Raw genomic sequence first — 15,946 nt, forward strand, 5'->3', positions numbered from 1 at the left:
CTGTAGGATGCTGAGTAGTGTCCTTGGCCTCTACCCTGGCAGAAGCATCCATGTGACAACCAAAACTGTCTCCAGACATTGCCAATTGTCTCCTGGGGGCAAAACTGCCACCAAGTGAGAATCACTAACCTAGAAAAGTGAGTGTTCAATACACAATAAGTGCTTGTTAAATGTATTACACAACCGGAAAATGATGTAAGGGCAAGTTAAAAAGTAATGCAAACTGGCCAGGCATAGTGGCTCATGCCTGTAATTCCAACACTTTGGAGGCCGAGGTGGGCAGATCACCTCAGGTTGGGAGTTCAAGGCCAGCCTGGCTAACATAGTGAAACCCCGTCTCTACTAAAAATACAAAAATTAGCCAGGCGTGGTGGTGGGCACCTGTAATCCCAGCTACTAGAGAGGCTGAGGCAGGAGAATCAATTGAACCCAGGAGGTGGAGGTTGCAGTGAGCCTAGATCCCCGCCATTGCAAGTCAGCCTGGGCAACAAGAGCAAAACTCCATCTCAAAAACAAACAAAAAAAAAAAGTAATGCAAACTCATCTGGGTTTTGGTCATGTCCTGCATCTCCTGAGGAAGGGCAGAGGGCTGAGGAGCAGACCTTGGGAAACACAAACATGTGAGAATCCAGGTTGGCTCTATGCCCTACCCAGTAACGTAGCCCCAAATCTCTGCCTTAGCTGACATGGGGCCACACTGAAGTCTTGTGAAGGGTAGAAGGGACCATGTTGAGGCAGGGACAACCTTGCCTACAGGTGATTCAGGTAATCCCACAAGTTCAGCCACAGAAAACAAGCATGACCATGTGCAAAGACTTCCACGAGGCCACTTGTCATAGGGTTGTTTTAATTCAAGCAACATCAACATACACCAGAAACTTGTGAAGAAAATTATGGCACATTTGTATAACTTCAGTGTCAAGAAGCCAGTGGTATTTTGCAGATAATGCAAGGTCTGTAGATCAAAAATTAAGTTGGGTGTCTTCCTTTAGTGTACAAACACCTTGGATGTTTGAGGAAATCCAAAGACAAGGTTCTAGGCATTTTATACGTGTTAACTCATGTATTATGTTAATTCTCACAATAATCCTTTGGAACTAGTACGATCACCATCCCTGCCTTATTGAGGAGGAAATGGGGTACAGAGAGCTTAAGCAACTTGCCAGTGTAATGCAGCAGGGAAGCGCTGGAGGCAGGGCTCCAACCCACACAGCCTTGCTGCATGTTTGTGGAATGAACACAGGACTCAGGCACACAACCATCTGGCTGAGGCTCCATGAGCAGCCAGGAGCCTGGTCCCAATGCAGTCTCCTTATAGGCACAAATGGGGTGCCCCTTGAGACAGGAATAATAAAGGTGGTCACAGGAGAACGGAAAATTCCAGGCAACAGTTTCACATGACTAGCAAAGGAAACCGTTGAAATCGCTGCGTAAGCTAGGGGCGGATAAGACTCTGAAAACCAGGGTGTGGGCCAAGCTGGCTAAAGCCGACTGGACCCAACATGGTGCTGGATTCGACCCGTTTCACCTAGGACCTCTCATTATGTGCTCATTAACATACTAAGTCACACACCCACTGTGACAGCTCTGGGGAACACCCATATTTAGTATAAAAATGTGTGGCACCACAGTACCAAGAAATGTTTACCTTTTTCCAAGAATCTTCATGAATATTCCACCCCTTGGTTAAATAAATATTTAAAGGTAGCTCCAAACCCCGTTGGGCGTGATGCTCTGTGGTATGCCTGCACTTTTCTTTCTTCAGTACGTACTTATTCCCGTCGCAATGAATCTCCACACTTTGTTCTGCTCTTCCATGAATTCCTTCTCACGACAGTGTCAAGACTCTGGACACCAGTCAGGGTCGAGGCCTCACCAGCATCTTGGGGCCTCACTGGGCACAGACGCGTGAGCGCCCGGCCTGGAGACCTGACTCTGGCAGCCGCTCAGGCCCTCAGGGGGAGAGATGGAAGCTGGCAGGATGCAGTTGCTACCATGCGGACCCAGCCCCTGGCCAGCCTTGGCCCCTCGCGCGCCGGGACAGGGCCACAAATGACTGCACCTGGGCTTCTCTGGCCCAGGCACCACGCGACTCTACGCGCGCCCAAAGCGACCCTCTGCGCAAACTACCCCCGGTCACCCGTGAGGTCCCGCGGCGCCTCCTCCTAAAGCTCGGCTGGGAAACCGTCCGCTTCCCCAAGACTTAGGGGCTTGTGGCCACGTTGTTTTAGTTTTCCTGTAGGATTCACGGGTGGCTGAGGCAAACACGCTTGAAGGCCTGAGACTTTTAAGTCTCTTCCGCACCCTCTCTTCTGTCTCTTCTACCTGGAGGATGACCGCTTTTGGGGGGGTTTTGTTGTTGTTGTTGTTGTTTTGAGACAGAGTCTCGCTCTGTCGCCCAGGCTGGATTGTAGTGGCGCCATCTCCGCTCACTGCAACCTCCGCCTCCCGGGTTCAAGCGATTCTCCTGCCTCAGCCTCCCGAGTAGCTGGGATTACAGGCGCCCACCACCATGCCCGGCTAATTTTTGTATTTTTAGTAGAGACGGGGTTTCGCCACGTTGGTCAGGCTGATATCAAACTCCTGACCTCAGGTGATCCGCCCTCCTCGGCCTCCCAAAGTGCTGGGATGACAGGCGTAAGCCACCGCGCCCGGCCGGGATGACTGTTATTAACAATTCCTGGCGTGGTTTCTAGCACCAGCCCACCTACCACACCCCACCTCGCTTGAGGCTGAATGGGTAACAGGATGAACCCGCCCCTGGGCTGGTTTTCTCTGAACCCTAACTCCTGCCGTTAAGCCCCACCAGCTCTAGGCCAGGAACTCTATGTGCCCCGGCCACGCTAGAGCCCGTACCTAGACCCGTAGGTCGGGAGGCCTGTGCCCGGCACTGCGCAGACGCAGCGTGTTGTGCCCAGAACTCTTCTGTTCCCAGGAGAATCAGGGGAGGCGGCGCCGGAAGGGGCGGGTCCGAGCTGAGATTTCCAGAGCCATGGGAGCCGGAAGTCCAAGGAACTGTACCTCCATCATGACGACTCCGGTTACGTAAAAACATTCAAACAGAAAATGCTGGCCAGGCTCATGCCTGTAATCCCAGCACTTTGGGAGGCCGAGGCGGGAGGATCGCTTGTGCCCAGGAGTTGGAGACCAGCCTGGGCAACATAGTGAGACCCTCCCCCCCACGCATCTCTACAAAAATTTTAAAATTAGCTAGCTGAGATCGTGCCACTGCACTCCAGCCTGGGCAACAAAGTGAGACTATGTCTCAAAAAAATTTAAAAATTACCCACGCCGGTAGTGTCAGATAGTCAGGAGGCAGAGGTTGGAGGATGACTTGAGCCTTGGGGATCGAGGGTGTAGTGAGGTATGATCGCACCACTGCACTCCAGCCTGGGCAACAGAGCAAGACCCTGTCTCAAAAACTATATAAAAGAAAAAAGGGCTGGGTCAGTGATTCACGCCTGTCATGCCAGCACTTTGGGAGGCCGAGGTGGGTAGATCACCTGAGGTCAGGAGTTTGAGACCAGCCTGACCAACAAGGTGAAACCCTGTCTCTACTAAAAATACAAAAATTAGCTGGCCATGATGGTGGGTGCCTGTAATCCCAGCTACTGGGGAGGCTGAGGCAGGAGAATCACTTGAACCCCAGAGGTGGAGGTTGCAGTGAGCCGAGATCACACCCCTGCACTCCAGCCTGGGCGACAGAGCGAGAGACTCCGTCTCAAAAAAAAAAAAAAAAAAAAAAAATAGAAAAAAGGCCGGGCACGGTGGCTCACTCCTGTAATTCCAGAACTTTGGGAGGCCAAGGCGGGCGGATCAGGAGTTCGAGACCGCCTGGGCAACATAGCGAAACCCCGTCTCTACTAAAAATACAAAAAATTAGCCAGGCGTGGTGGCGGGCTCCTGTAATCCCAGCTACTCAGGAGGCTTAGGCAGGAGAATCACTTGAACCCAGGAAGCAGAGGCTGCAGTGAGCCGAAATCATGCCATTAAACTCCAGCCTCGGTGACAGAGTGAGACTCCATCCCCGCTCCGCTCCCTCATCTCCCGCCAAAAAAAAAAAAAGAAAATGCACTGCAATAGAAAAATAAAAGTACTACACTTTGGTCAAACAGGGTAACTACTAGAACGTAAAATGATCTTTTTGAAACTATCCACATTTGTTACACATGTTGAAAATGTAGGATATATATGTTATATATATACTTATATATGTTATATACTTATATATATGTTATGTACTTATATATTATATATACTTATATATGTTATATACTTAAATATATGTTATATATATACTTATATGTTATATATACTTATGTTATATACTTATATATGTTATATATAGTTATATATGTTATACATACTTATATGTTATATATACTTATATATGTTATATATACTTATATATGTTATGTATACTTATATATGTCATATATACTTATATGTATGTTATATATACTTATATGTTATATATACTTATATATGTTATATATATACTTATATATGTTATATATACTTATATGTATGTTATATAGACTTATATGTTATATATACTTACATATGTTATATATACTTACATATGTTATATATACTTACATATGTTATATGTACTTACATATGTTATATATACATATATATGTTATATATACTTATATATGTTATATATATATACATATATATATATAAAACAAAAAGCACGGTTACTACAAGGAAAACAGGTAAACATTAAGTGGAGTAAAAGTATATCCTGTTATATAAGGGACTTGAACATGTCTGGGCATGGTGGCTCATGCCTGTAATCCCAGCACTTTGGGAGGCTGAGGCGGGTGGATTACTGGAGGTCAGGAGTTCGAGACCTGGGCAACATAGCAAGACCTTGTCTCTATTAAAAAATAGATAGATAGATAGATAGATAGATACATAGATAGATAGATACATAGATAGATAGATACATAGAACATCAAAAGAGGGAGAGAGAAAGCAGACAGATGTGGCAAAATATACACAATTGGTAAATTTGGGTGAAGGGAATATAAGTTATTTCTACTAATCTTGCAATTCTTATGTATATTTGCAATGATTTCTAAATAAAAGTTTTAAATTACCAATTGAAATAAAGTAAAATAAGTCACTAGCCTTTTCTAGACAAATATTTTTAACTCTTACACAGAGATAAGTTAATCAAGAAACGTATTTCCTGGAAAAACCCGTGATATGGGTGGAGCCACCTGGGAATAAAAGGTCGGAACATCATAATCACTGTCAGACTCAACTTCCATCATTCTCCTCCAGGCGCTATGGAGTCTAATCCAGGCACTTTGGAAGGCTGAGGCTGGAGGATCGATTGAGGCCAGGAGTTTGGGACCACCCTGGGCAACATAGCAAGATCTCATTTCTGAAAAAAGAATTATCATCCACTCACCCAGAACAGCTCTCCAAACTGTAAGTTTCATTCAAGGTTTGCTTGTTTGGGTGATGGGATGTGTGTGTGTGTGTGTGTGTGTGTATGTGTGTGTGAGTGTTGGAAGGAGGGTCTGTCTAAACTTAATGCCCTAAAGATATTGTCAGATATTGTGATGAGGGGAATTTCATCTTCTACCCTTTATGAGGTTGAATTGTAAATTCGAACATCCTGATTCCGGGTTTTTATTTTGAGGGGATAGTTTTCTGTTTTCTGTGGCACTGGATATTGGCATTTTCAGAAAAGAGCATGCATCCAAAATGAAAATGATGAAGCCTACCTGTCTTTTGAACTCAGCTCAGGGAAAAGCTGATGATCTCTAATTTTTGTGATTCCTCCTTTCATTAAATTTAAGGTCCAGTGAGGGTGAAGTTTCCCTAAAGAGGCAATAATTTATCAGCAGCAACAGGATGAAATGGAGGGGCTTTTCTTCACACTCTAGATATTATATTAGGATCTCTCAGGAAACTGAGGACACATTAATTATAATCATGGAAGATTTTCTGCTTCCCACATGGTTTGCTGGGTTTGGCATAGTATAGCTTATGCCCTACATTGAAGAAATGTGGGCACCCATCAACAGCAGCCATTTCTGATTACACATCCCTGTTTCTTTAGCTGAGTGACTCCTAAAAGTCCCTTAATGTATTAATAATGCATTTGGACCTCAGTTTTCTTACTATGTTAAATGTAATAAAATTGAATATCATATGGTCACTTGCAGAATTAAATGGTATTAAGGCATGTAAATCATATAGAGTGATGTAGTACAACAAACAATAAACCTGTAATAAAAGTCACTAAACTCCCTTCCCTCCCATGATGGAGCCTTAATTTTCTCTATATGAGGCATCCCTGTAGTTTAATATATTCTTAGAATTAGCAATAGGAATATGATGTCGACAATTAATTCTGAGCCATTTTAGCCCAATGACTTATCCTAAGAAGTCGCTATTATTGTTGCCGTCCCGTTTTCACTTATGCGAAAGTAAGACTCAGGAGGGTTGAGTTTCAGCCTTAGTGTTATAAAAGCAGTAAGCAGTGAAGCCGGGCTTGGAATCCTGGAAGTTGGAATGTACAATGTGTGATCTCGATGCATCCTCTCTGTAGTGCCTCTTTGTAACAAGAAAAAAATAAAGATGCTTAAAGTTCTAGGTGAGCAAAGTCAGAACTAGTCTTTAAGTTAGAGACCCATAAAGTGTAAGGTTTCTCAAACAACAAATGTTGTTAGAAGGTCTTGTTGTGGCAGAGTTCCAAGAAAACCAATGAATGTGAAGTCAGTTGATATATTAATCTAATCTGTGTAATTGGGGAGGGGCGCTTTTAGGAATGCATTTAGAGATAATCCCATTAACACAGGAGGTTTTCTCCCAGATTAAATTAACGTAAACGACTTTGGAGGAAGGTTGGTTTTCCCAGTTTCTAAGATATAATGCAATAAATTAACACGAAAGATGGTTGGGACTATGTGCAGACTTTTTAAATAAACCTCAGTTTCAGGACTCTGACCTTTTTGTTTCTTTCTAGTAACAGCCGTGGCAGTCAGAGCTCTGCCTGCAGTGTGACCATGGACAGCTCTCCAAAGCTTAAACTTCCGTAAATTGACTCAAGTTTCTTCGGAAAGAACTGTGAGTAGCAAAGGGCAACTTTTTCTGTTGGTTTCATTGGGATTTCACTGCTTTTCCTGAAATTGGAATGTTGGAAGGAAGTAGGCATTCCTCACTGCCTGGGGAGAAATGGGCAAATGAGTAAGGGGAGGGAGCAAATTCAGAGAGATATTTTTTATTTTTTCTGAAACCTGTTTGTGTTTTGAGATGTCTTTCCCTTCATGTTTTTTTTTTTTTCACTCTTCATATTTCCGTTTCTCTGTCTCTCTCCCCACCTCGGTTTTGCTAATTAGCTAGCACAACAACTCGCCATCTTACTCCTTTTCCTTACTCCCTGTTTTTTGTGGGGTTTTTTTTTGTTTGTTTTCTTTTTTGTTTTGGTTTTGTTTTTGTTTTTTGTTTTTCAGACAGAGCCTTGCTGTGTCTCCCCAGCTGGAGTGCAGTGGCGAGATCTTGGCTCACTGCAACCTCCACCTCCAGGGTTCAAGCGATTCTCCTGCCTCAGCTTCCCCAGTATCTGGCACTATAGGTGCCTGCCACCATGCCCGGCTAATTTTTGTATTTTTAGTAGAGACCAGGTTTCACCATGTTGGCCAGGCTGGTCTCAAACTCCTGACCTCAGGTGATCCACCTGCCTCAGCCTCCCAAAGTGCTGGGATTACAGGTGTGAGCCACCGTGCCCAGACAGAACTTCTTTATTTTTGCCTTAATTTTGTTATTTACCCAGTAGTCATTCAGGAGCATCATATAGAGTGATGTAGTACAACAAACAATAAACCTGTAATAAAAGTCACTAAACTCCCTTTCCTCCCATAATGGAGCCTTAATTTTCTCCATATGAGGTATCCCTGTAGTTTAATATATTCCTAGGATTAGCAATAGGAATATGATGTCGACAATTAATTTTGAGCTGTTTTAGCCCAATGACTTATCCTAAGAAGTCGTTATTATTGTTGCAGTCCCATTTTCACTTATGTGAAAGTAAGACTCAGGAGGGTTGAGTTTCAGCCTTAGTGTTACAAAAGCAGTAAGTGGTGAAGCCAGGCTTTCCATGTAGTTGTGTGGTTTTTAGTGAGTTTCTTAATCCTGAGTTATAATTGGATTGCACTGTGGTCTGAGAGCTTGTTTGTTATGATTTCCGTTCTTTTGCATTTGCTGAGGAGTGTTTTACTTCCAATTATGTGGTCAATTTTAGAATAAGTGCTATGTGGTGATGAGAATATTGATCTATCTAATATTAACAGGGGGGTGTTAAAGTCTCCCACTATTATTGTGTGGGAGTCTAAGCCTCTTTGTAGGTCTCTAAGAACTTGCTTTATGAATCTGGATGCTCCTGTATTGGGTGCATATATATTTAAGATAGTTAGCTATTCTTGTTGCATTGATCCCTTTACCATTATGTAATGCCTTCTTTGTCTTTTTTGATCTTTGTTGGTTTAATGTCTGTTTTATCAGAGACTAGGATTGCAACCCATCCTTTTTTTTTTGCTTTCCATTTGCTTGGCAAATATTCCTCCATCCCTTTATTTTGAGCCTATGTATGTCTTTGCACATGAGATAGGTCTCCTGAATATAGCACATCAATGGGTCTTGACTCTTTATCCAATTTGCCAGTCTGTATCTTTTAATTGGGGGCATTTAGCCCATTTACATTTAAGGTTAATGTTGTTACGTGTGAATTTGATCCCATCATCATGATGCTAGCTGGTTATTTTGCACATTAGTTGATGCAGTTTCTTCTGTGTCATTGGTCTTTATATTTTGGTGTGTTTTTGCAGTGGCTGGTGCTGGCTTTTCCTTTCCATATTTAGTGCTTCCTCCAGGAGCTCTTGTAAGGTAGGCCTGGTGGTGACAAAATCCCTCAGCATTTGCTTGTCTGTAAAGGATTGTATTTTTTCTTCGCTTATGAAGCTTAGTTTGGCTGGATATGAAATTCAGGGTTGAAAATTCCTTAAGAATGTTGAATATTGGCCCCGACTGTCTTCTGGCTTGTAGGGTTTCTGGAGCAATCCACTATTAATCTGATGGGCTTCCCTTTGTAGGTAACCTGACCTTTCTCTCTGGCTGCCCTTAACATTTTTTTCCTTTGTTTCAACCTTGGAGAATCTGACAATTATGTGTCTTGGGGTTGCTCTTCTCGAGGAATATCTTTGTGGTATTCTCTGCATTTCCTGAATTTGAATGTTGGCCTGTCGTTCTAGGTTGGGGAAGTTCTCCTGGATAATATCCCAAAGTGTGTTTTCCAACTTGATTCCATTCTCCCCGTCACTTTCAGGTATACCAATCAATCGTAGGTTTGGTCTTTTCACATAGTCCCATGTTTCTTGGAGCCTTTGTTCATTCCTTTTCATTCTTTTTTCTCTAATCTGGTCTTCACGCCTTATTTCAGTAAGTTGATCTTCAATCTCTGATGTCCTTTATTCTGCTTGATTGATTTGGCTATTGATACTTGTGTATGCTTCACGAAGTTCTCATGCTGTGTTTTTCAGCTCCATCAGGTCATTTATGTTCCTCTCTAAACTGGTTATTCTAGTTATCAATTCCTGTAGCCTTTTATCAAGGTTCTTAGCTTTCTTGCATTGGGTTAGAACATGCTCCTTTAGCTCAGAGGAGTTTGTTATTACCCACCTTCTGAAGCCTAGTTCTATCAATTCATCAATCTCATTCTCTGTCCAGTTTTGTGCCCTTGCTGAACAGGAGTTGCGATCATTTGGAGAAGAGACATTCTGTTTTTTGGATTTTTCAGCGTTGTTGTGCTGGTTTTTCCTCATCTTTGTGGATTTATCTACCTTTGATCTTTGAGGCTGTTGATCTTTGGATGGGGTTGTTGTGTGGGGGTCTTTTTTGTTGATGTTGATGTTGTTGCTTTCTGTTAGTTTTTCTTCTAGCAGTCAGGCCCCTCTTCTGCAGGTCTGCTGCAGTTTGCTGGAGGTCCACTCCAGACCCTTTTCACCTGGGTATCACCAGCGGAGGCTGCAGAGCTGCAGAACAGCAAAGAGTGCTGCCTGTTCCTTCCTCTGGAAGATTTGTCCCAGAGGGGCACCAGCCTGATGCCAGCCAGAGCTCTCCTGCATGAGGTGTCTCTCAACCCCTGTTGGGAGTTCTTTCCCAGTTAGAAGGCATGGGGGTCAGGGACCCACTTGAGGAGGCAGCCTGTCCCTTAGCAGAGCTGTTGTGCTGTGCTGGGAAAATCCCTCTTATCAGGATCAGCTGCTCTCTTCAGAGCCAGCAGGCAGGAAAGATTAAATCTGCTGAAACTGTGTGCCCACAGCCACCCCTTCCCCCAGGTGCTCTGTCCCAGGGAGATGGGAATTTTATCTGTAAGCCCCTGACTGGGACTGTTACCCTTTCTTCAGAGATGCCCTGCCCAGTGAGGAGGAATCTAGAGAAGCAGTCTGGCCACAGCTGCTTTGCCATGCTGTGGTGAACTTTGCCCAGTCCAAACCTCCCACCCTCCTTAGCACTGTCCAGGGAAAACTCTACTAAAGCCTCATTAATCACGGATGCGCCTCCCCCAACCAAGTTCCATCATTCCAGGTCAACTTCAGACTGCTGCACTGGCAGTGAGAATTTCAAGCCAGTGGTTCTTAGCTTGCTGGGCTCCATGGGAGTGGGACCTGCTGAGTGAGATCACTTGGCCCCCTGGCTTCAGCCCCCTTTCCAGGGGAGTGAATGGTTCTGTCTCACTGGGGTTTCAGGCACCACTGGGGTACCCAAAAAAATCAACTCTTGCAACTAGCTCGGTGTCTCCCCGAACAGCTGGCTAGTTTTGTGCTTGAAACCCAGGGCCCTGGTGGTGTAGGCACACAAGGGAATCTCCTGATCTGCAGATTGCAAAAACTGTGGGAAAAGCGTAGTAACCGGGCTGAGTAGCATAGTTCTTCACGGCTTCCCTTGGCTGGGGGAGGGAGGTCCCCGGCTCCTTGCACTTCCCAGGTGAGGCAATGCCCCACCCTGCTTCTGCTCGCCCTCCATGGGTTGCACCCACTGCCTAACTAGTCCCGATGTGATGAACTGGGTACCTCAGTTGGAAATGCAGAAATCACCCACCTTCTGCATTAGTCTCGCTGGGAGCTGCAGAGCGGAGCTGTTCCTATTTGGCCATCTTGGCCCCTCCCCTTTTTTAATTTTAAAAAATTTTATGTAGCGATGAGGTCTCCCTATTTTGCCATGCTGGTTTTGAACTCCTGGGCTCAAGTGATCCTTCCACTTGGCCTCCCAGAGTGCTAAGATTACAGGCGTGAGCCACCATGCCCAACCAAATTTGTATTTTCTCGATGAGCAGTGATGCTGAGCACCTGTTCATATCTCTGTTGGCCATTTGTATATTCTTTCTCGCCTACCAGCTCCCTTGAAAATGCGTGTGCCTCAGTCTATGTCTTCTGGAGAACTGGCACAGCTTCAGAATATTAGTACCCCAAAAGAGTATTTTACTTAGAGCATAAGAAGACTAAAAATAAATCATTATTATATGTGGATGAGGTTTTTCATAAAATATAACTGTTAATATATTCTTGGTTAAAATGCATGTGTGCTTTTCTTCTTTAGGTTACATAAAGAAAGGATGATATCTCTAAAGTTACGTGGATTCATCCAAATTTGGAGCCAGAAGACTGGGATGACTAAGCTGAAAGAAGCTCTCATTGAAACAGTGCAGAGACAAAAGGAAATTAAACTGGTGGTCACTTTCAAATCTGGAAAATTTGTAGGAATTTTTCAGCTGAGCAACAACATTAGAAGTGTGGTCCTTAGACATTGTAAAAAAAGACAAAGTCACCTGCGTTTAACTTTGAAAAACAACGTGTTCTTGTTTATTGACAAATTATCCTACAGAGATGCTAAACAGTTGAATATGTTTCTGGACATAATCCACCAAAACAAATCTCAGCAACCCATGAAATCTGATGATGATTGGAGTGTGTTTGAAAGCAGGAATATGCTGAAGGAAATTGACAAAACTTCATTTTACAGCATTTGTAACAAGCCAAGTTATCAGAAGATGCCTTTGTTTATGTCGAAATCACCAACACATGTGAAAAAGGGGATATTAGAAAATCAAGGTGGGAAGGGGCAAAACACGCTATCTTCTGATCTGCAGACAAATGAGGACATTCTGAAGGAATATAACCCTGTACCAAACAAGAAATATAAGACAGATTCCTTGAAATATATACAAAGCAATAGGAAGAACCCATCAAGTTTAGAGGATTTAGAAAAAGATAGAGATTTGAAACTCGGGCCTTCATTCAATACCAACTGTAATGGAAATCCTAACCTAGATGAGACTGTTCTTGCAACCCAGACTCTCAATGCCAAAAATGGTTTGACATCTCCATTGGAACCAGAGCACAGCCAGGGTGACCCGAGATGCAACAAAGCCCAGGTGCCTCTTGACTCTCATTCACAGCAACTGCAGCAGGGGTTCCCCAATTTGGGAAACACCTGTTACATGAATGCAATTTTACAATCGCTATTTGCAATTCCATCTTTTGCTGATGACTTACTCACTCAAGGTGTCCCATGGGAATATATTCCCTTTGAGGCTCTTATTATGACCTTGACCCAGCTGCTTGCTTTGAAAGATTTCTGTAGTACAAAGATCAAGAGAGAATTACTTGGGAATGTTAAAAAAGTCATTTCAGCAGTTGCAGAAATATTTTCTGGCAGCATGCAGAATGATGCTCATGAGTTTTTAGGTCAGTGTTTAGACCAGCTGAAAGAAGACATGGAAAAGTTAAATGCCATTTTGAATACTGGGAAAGAATGTGGGGATGAAAATTCATCTCCACAAATGCATGTTGGTAGTGCTGCCACCAAAGTGTTTGTTTGCCCTGTTGTTGCTAATTTTGAGTTTGAATTGCAGCTCTCCCTTATTTGTAAAGCTTGTGGTCATGCTGTTCTCAAGGTAGAACCTAATAATTATCTCTCCATCAACCTGCACCAAGAAACAAAACCACTTCCTTTGTCCATTCAGAATTCTTTAGATCTTTTCTTTAAAGAAGAAGAGCTTGAATATAACTGTGAGATGTGTAAGCAGAAGAGTTGCGTTGCAAGGCATACATTTAGTAGGCTCTCCAGGGTCCTTATCATTCATCTGAAACGCTATAGCTTCAACAATTCTTGGTTGCTGGTGAAGAATAACGAGCAAGTTTATATTCCCAAATCTTTAAGTTTATCTTCTTATTGCAATGAAAGCACCAAACCACCTCTTCCCTTGAGCAGTAGTGCACCTGTTGGGAAATGTGAAGTCCTGGAAGTCTCTCAGGAGTTGATTTCTAAGATCACCAGCCCATTGACACCATCAATGAAGCTGACCTCAGAATCCAGTGATTCCCTGGTTCTACCCATTGAACCAGACAAGAATGCCGACCTACAAAGATTCCAGAGAGACTGTGGAGATGCAAGCCAAGAGCAGCATCAGAGAGACCTGGAAAATGGCTCTGCACTAGAGTCAGAATTGGTCCACTTTAGAGACAGGGCAATCGGTGAAAAGGAGCTTCCAGTGGCTGACTCACTGATGGACCAGGGAGACATTTCTCTTCCTGTGATGTATGAAGATGGAGGGAAGCTGATCAGCAGCCCAGACACAAGGCTTGTCGAGGTTCATCTTCAAGAGGTGCCTCAACATCCAGAACTTCAGAAGTATGAGAAAACCAATACATTCGTAGAGTTCAATTTTGACAGTGTCACTGAGTCCACCAATGGCTTTTATGACTGTAAAGAAAACAGGATTCCAGAAGGATCTCAAGGAATGGCTGAACAGCTCCAGCAGTGTATTGAGGAGAGCATCATAGAGGAATTTCTTCAGCAGGCACCACCTCCAGGTGTTAGGAAGCTGGATGCCCAGGAACATACAGAAGAGATCCTCAATCAGTCTACAGAATTAAGACTTCCAAAGGCTGACCTGAATCACCTTGGGGCACTGGGTTCTGACAACCCAGGAAACAAAAACATTTTAGATGCAGAGAACACAAGAGGTGAAGCCAAGGAACTAACAAGAAACGTGAAGATGGGGGATCCTCTCCAGGCCTACAGACTCATCAGTGTTGTCAGCCATATCGGGAGCTCCCCAAATTCAGGCCATTACATCAGCGATGTGTATGACTTTCAGAAGCAGGCCTGGTTCACATACAACGATCTATGTGTATCAGAAATCTCAGAGACCAAAATGCAGGAGGCGAGGCTTCACTCTGGGTATATCTTCTTTTACATGCACAATGGGATTTTTGAGGAGCTGTTAAGAAAAGCAGAGAACTCTCGGCTACCTAGCACACAGGCAGGGGTGATCCCTCAGGGGGAATAAGAAGGTGACTCTTTGTACAGACCTGCTTGACAGACTCACTCGGCCTCACTTCATCCTTGCAAAGAGAATCCTGTACTTCACTCAGAATGAAGGAGCAAGTATCTCAGGATGAAAGCTCAATGAAAAACACTTATTTGGGGGGAATATCTATTTTAACTGCTTCAGACACCTAGATCCCAGAACTCAGGCACATATGCATATTTTCCCTGCAAGATTAGAATGGTGCTCTTCACGTTTTGACAGTGGTTTTCAAAATGTTATTCTTCAACCAGCAACAGCAACAGCTAGGGACTGATTAGAAATGCAAATTCTAGGGTCACTCTCTAGACCAACTGATGCAGAAACAGGAGGTGTGAGCCAGCAATCAGATGGAGATTCTAGTGCTCATGAAAGTTTGAAGAACACTGGTAATGTGTGGAGTATCTTGATGTATTTTGCTACTGTTGATATGGATTGCTTATGTTATATAAATGATTTTCATTAAATTTTTTGCACTCCTTTATTTTGTCCCACTGAACCTAAGACTAGATAGAGTCACCCCAAAAGTGGCAGCAGGGAAATTCCAACAAGAGGGTGCCCAAAACCATTCTGAGATCGGGCCGGTTGGGATTCCAAAGAAAGAAGCACCAAACACCAGAGGGATCTGTCCGGAGCATTTATTAGGGGGAACTTAGAGAGTTCTGCAGCATACCCTCAGGCGGACAGTGAGAGAAAAAAGCATGGTCAACCAGCTGGGCACCGTGGCTCATGCCTGTCATCCCAGCACTTTGGGAGGCCAAGGTGGGAGGACTGCTTGAGCAGACCAGTTCAAAACCAGCCTGGGAAATATAGCAAGACCCCGTCTCTACAAAAAATAATTCAGCAGCCAGGCACGGTGGCTCACATCTGTAATCCCAGCACTTGGGAGGCCAAGGCGGGCGGATCACCTGAGGTCGGGAGTTTGAGACCAGCCTGAACAACATGGTGAAACTCAGTCTCTACTAAAAATAGAAAATTAGCTGGGCGTGGTGGCAGGCACCTGCAGTCCCAGCTACTCAGGAGGCTGAGGCAGGAGAATCACTTGAACCCAGCAGATGGAGGTTGCAGTGAGCCGAGATCGCACCACTGCACTCCAGCCTGGGCAACAAGAGCAAAACTCCATTTCTAAATAAATAAATAACTTTGCCAGACATGTCTCAGCTGCTCAGGAAGCCGATGTGGGAGGATCACTTGAGTCTGGGAGTTCAAGGCTGCAGTGAGCTATGATCACACTACTGCACTCCAGCCTGGGTGAAAGACCCTGCCTCAAAAAAAAAAAAAAAAAAAAAAGGCGGGAGGGGGGATGGTCTACCTTGGTGTGTCTGCTGCAGTGAGAGGGTCAGGGTATGGGGTTATATAAGTTTATAAGGAATTTGGTCAAGGGCGGGGACTAGTTTCTTTTAGTGTTTTGGGCAACAACCTAAACCTAAATACCTCTATCAGTGCCTGGGAATGTTTCAGGCTCTGGTTTGGATTCAAGCCTTCTGGGAAAAGCCTGCAGCTTGGCTGGTCAGAATGGTCAAAGCAGTCCATGATTTTCAGTCACGACACAGA

The 15,946-nt window shown here is 44.0% G+C and overlaps 1 protein-coding gene across 4 annotated transcripts; it reads left to right on the plus strand.

Annotated features, from left to right (window-relative positions):
• Positions 1 to 2,935: 2,935 nt before the first annotated feature.
• Positions 2,936 to 14,859, plus strand: USP29 (ubiquitin specific peptidase 29). Of its 4 annotated transcripts, none has more exons than XM_054673011.2 (4): positions 2,936 to 3,040; positions 5,296 to 5,445; positions 6,992 to 7,092; positions 11,620 to 14,859. In XM_054673011.2, the coding sequence occupies exon 4, from the start codon at positions 11,636 to 11,638 to the stop codon at positions 14,372 to 14,374; it is 2,739 nt and encodes a 912-aa protein (XP_054528986.1). In that variant the 5' UTR covers positions 2,936 to 3,040; positions 5,296 to 5,445; positions 6,992 to 7,092; positions 11,620 to 11,635; the 3' UTR covers positions 14,375 to 14,859. The 4 variants fall into 4 exon arrangements, with proteins under 4 accessions (XP_054528986.1, XP_054528985.1, XP_054528987.1 ...); XM_054673010.2 differs by having other exon boundaries at positions 2,967 to 3,164; XM_054673012.2 differs by having other exon boundaries at positions 2,980 to 3,364.
• Positions 14,860 to 15,946: the final 1,087 nt, after the last annotated feature.

The sequence above is a fragment of the Pan troglodytes genome, chromosome 20 (assembly GCF_028858775.2).
Source record: "Pan troglodytes isolate AG18354 chromosome 20, NHGRI_mPanTro3-v2.0_pri, whole genome shotgun sequence".
NCBI lineage: Eukaryota > Metazoa > Chordata > Mammalia > Primates > Hominidae > Pan > Pan troglodytes.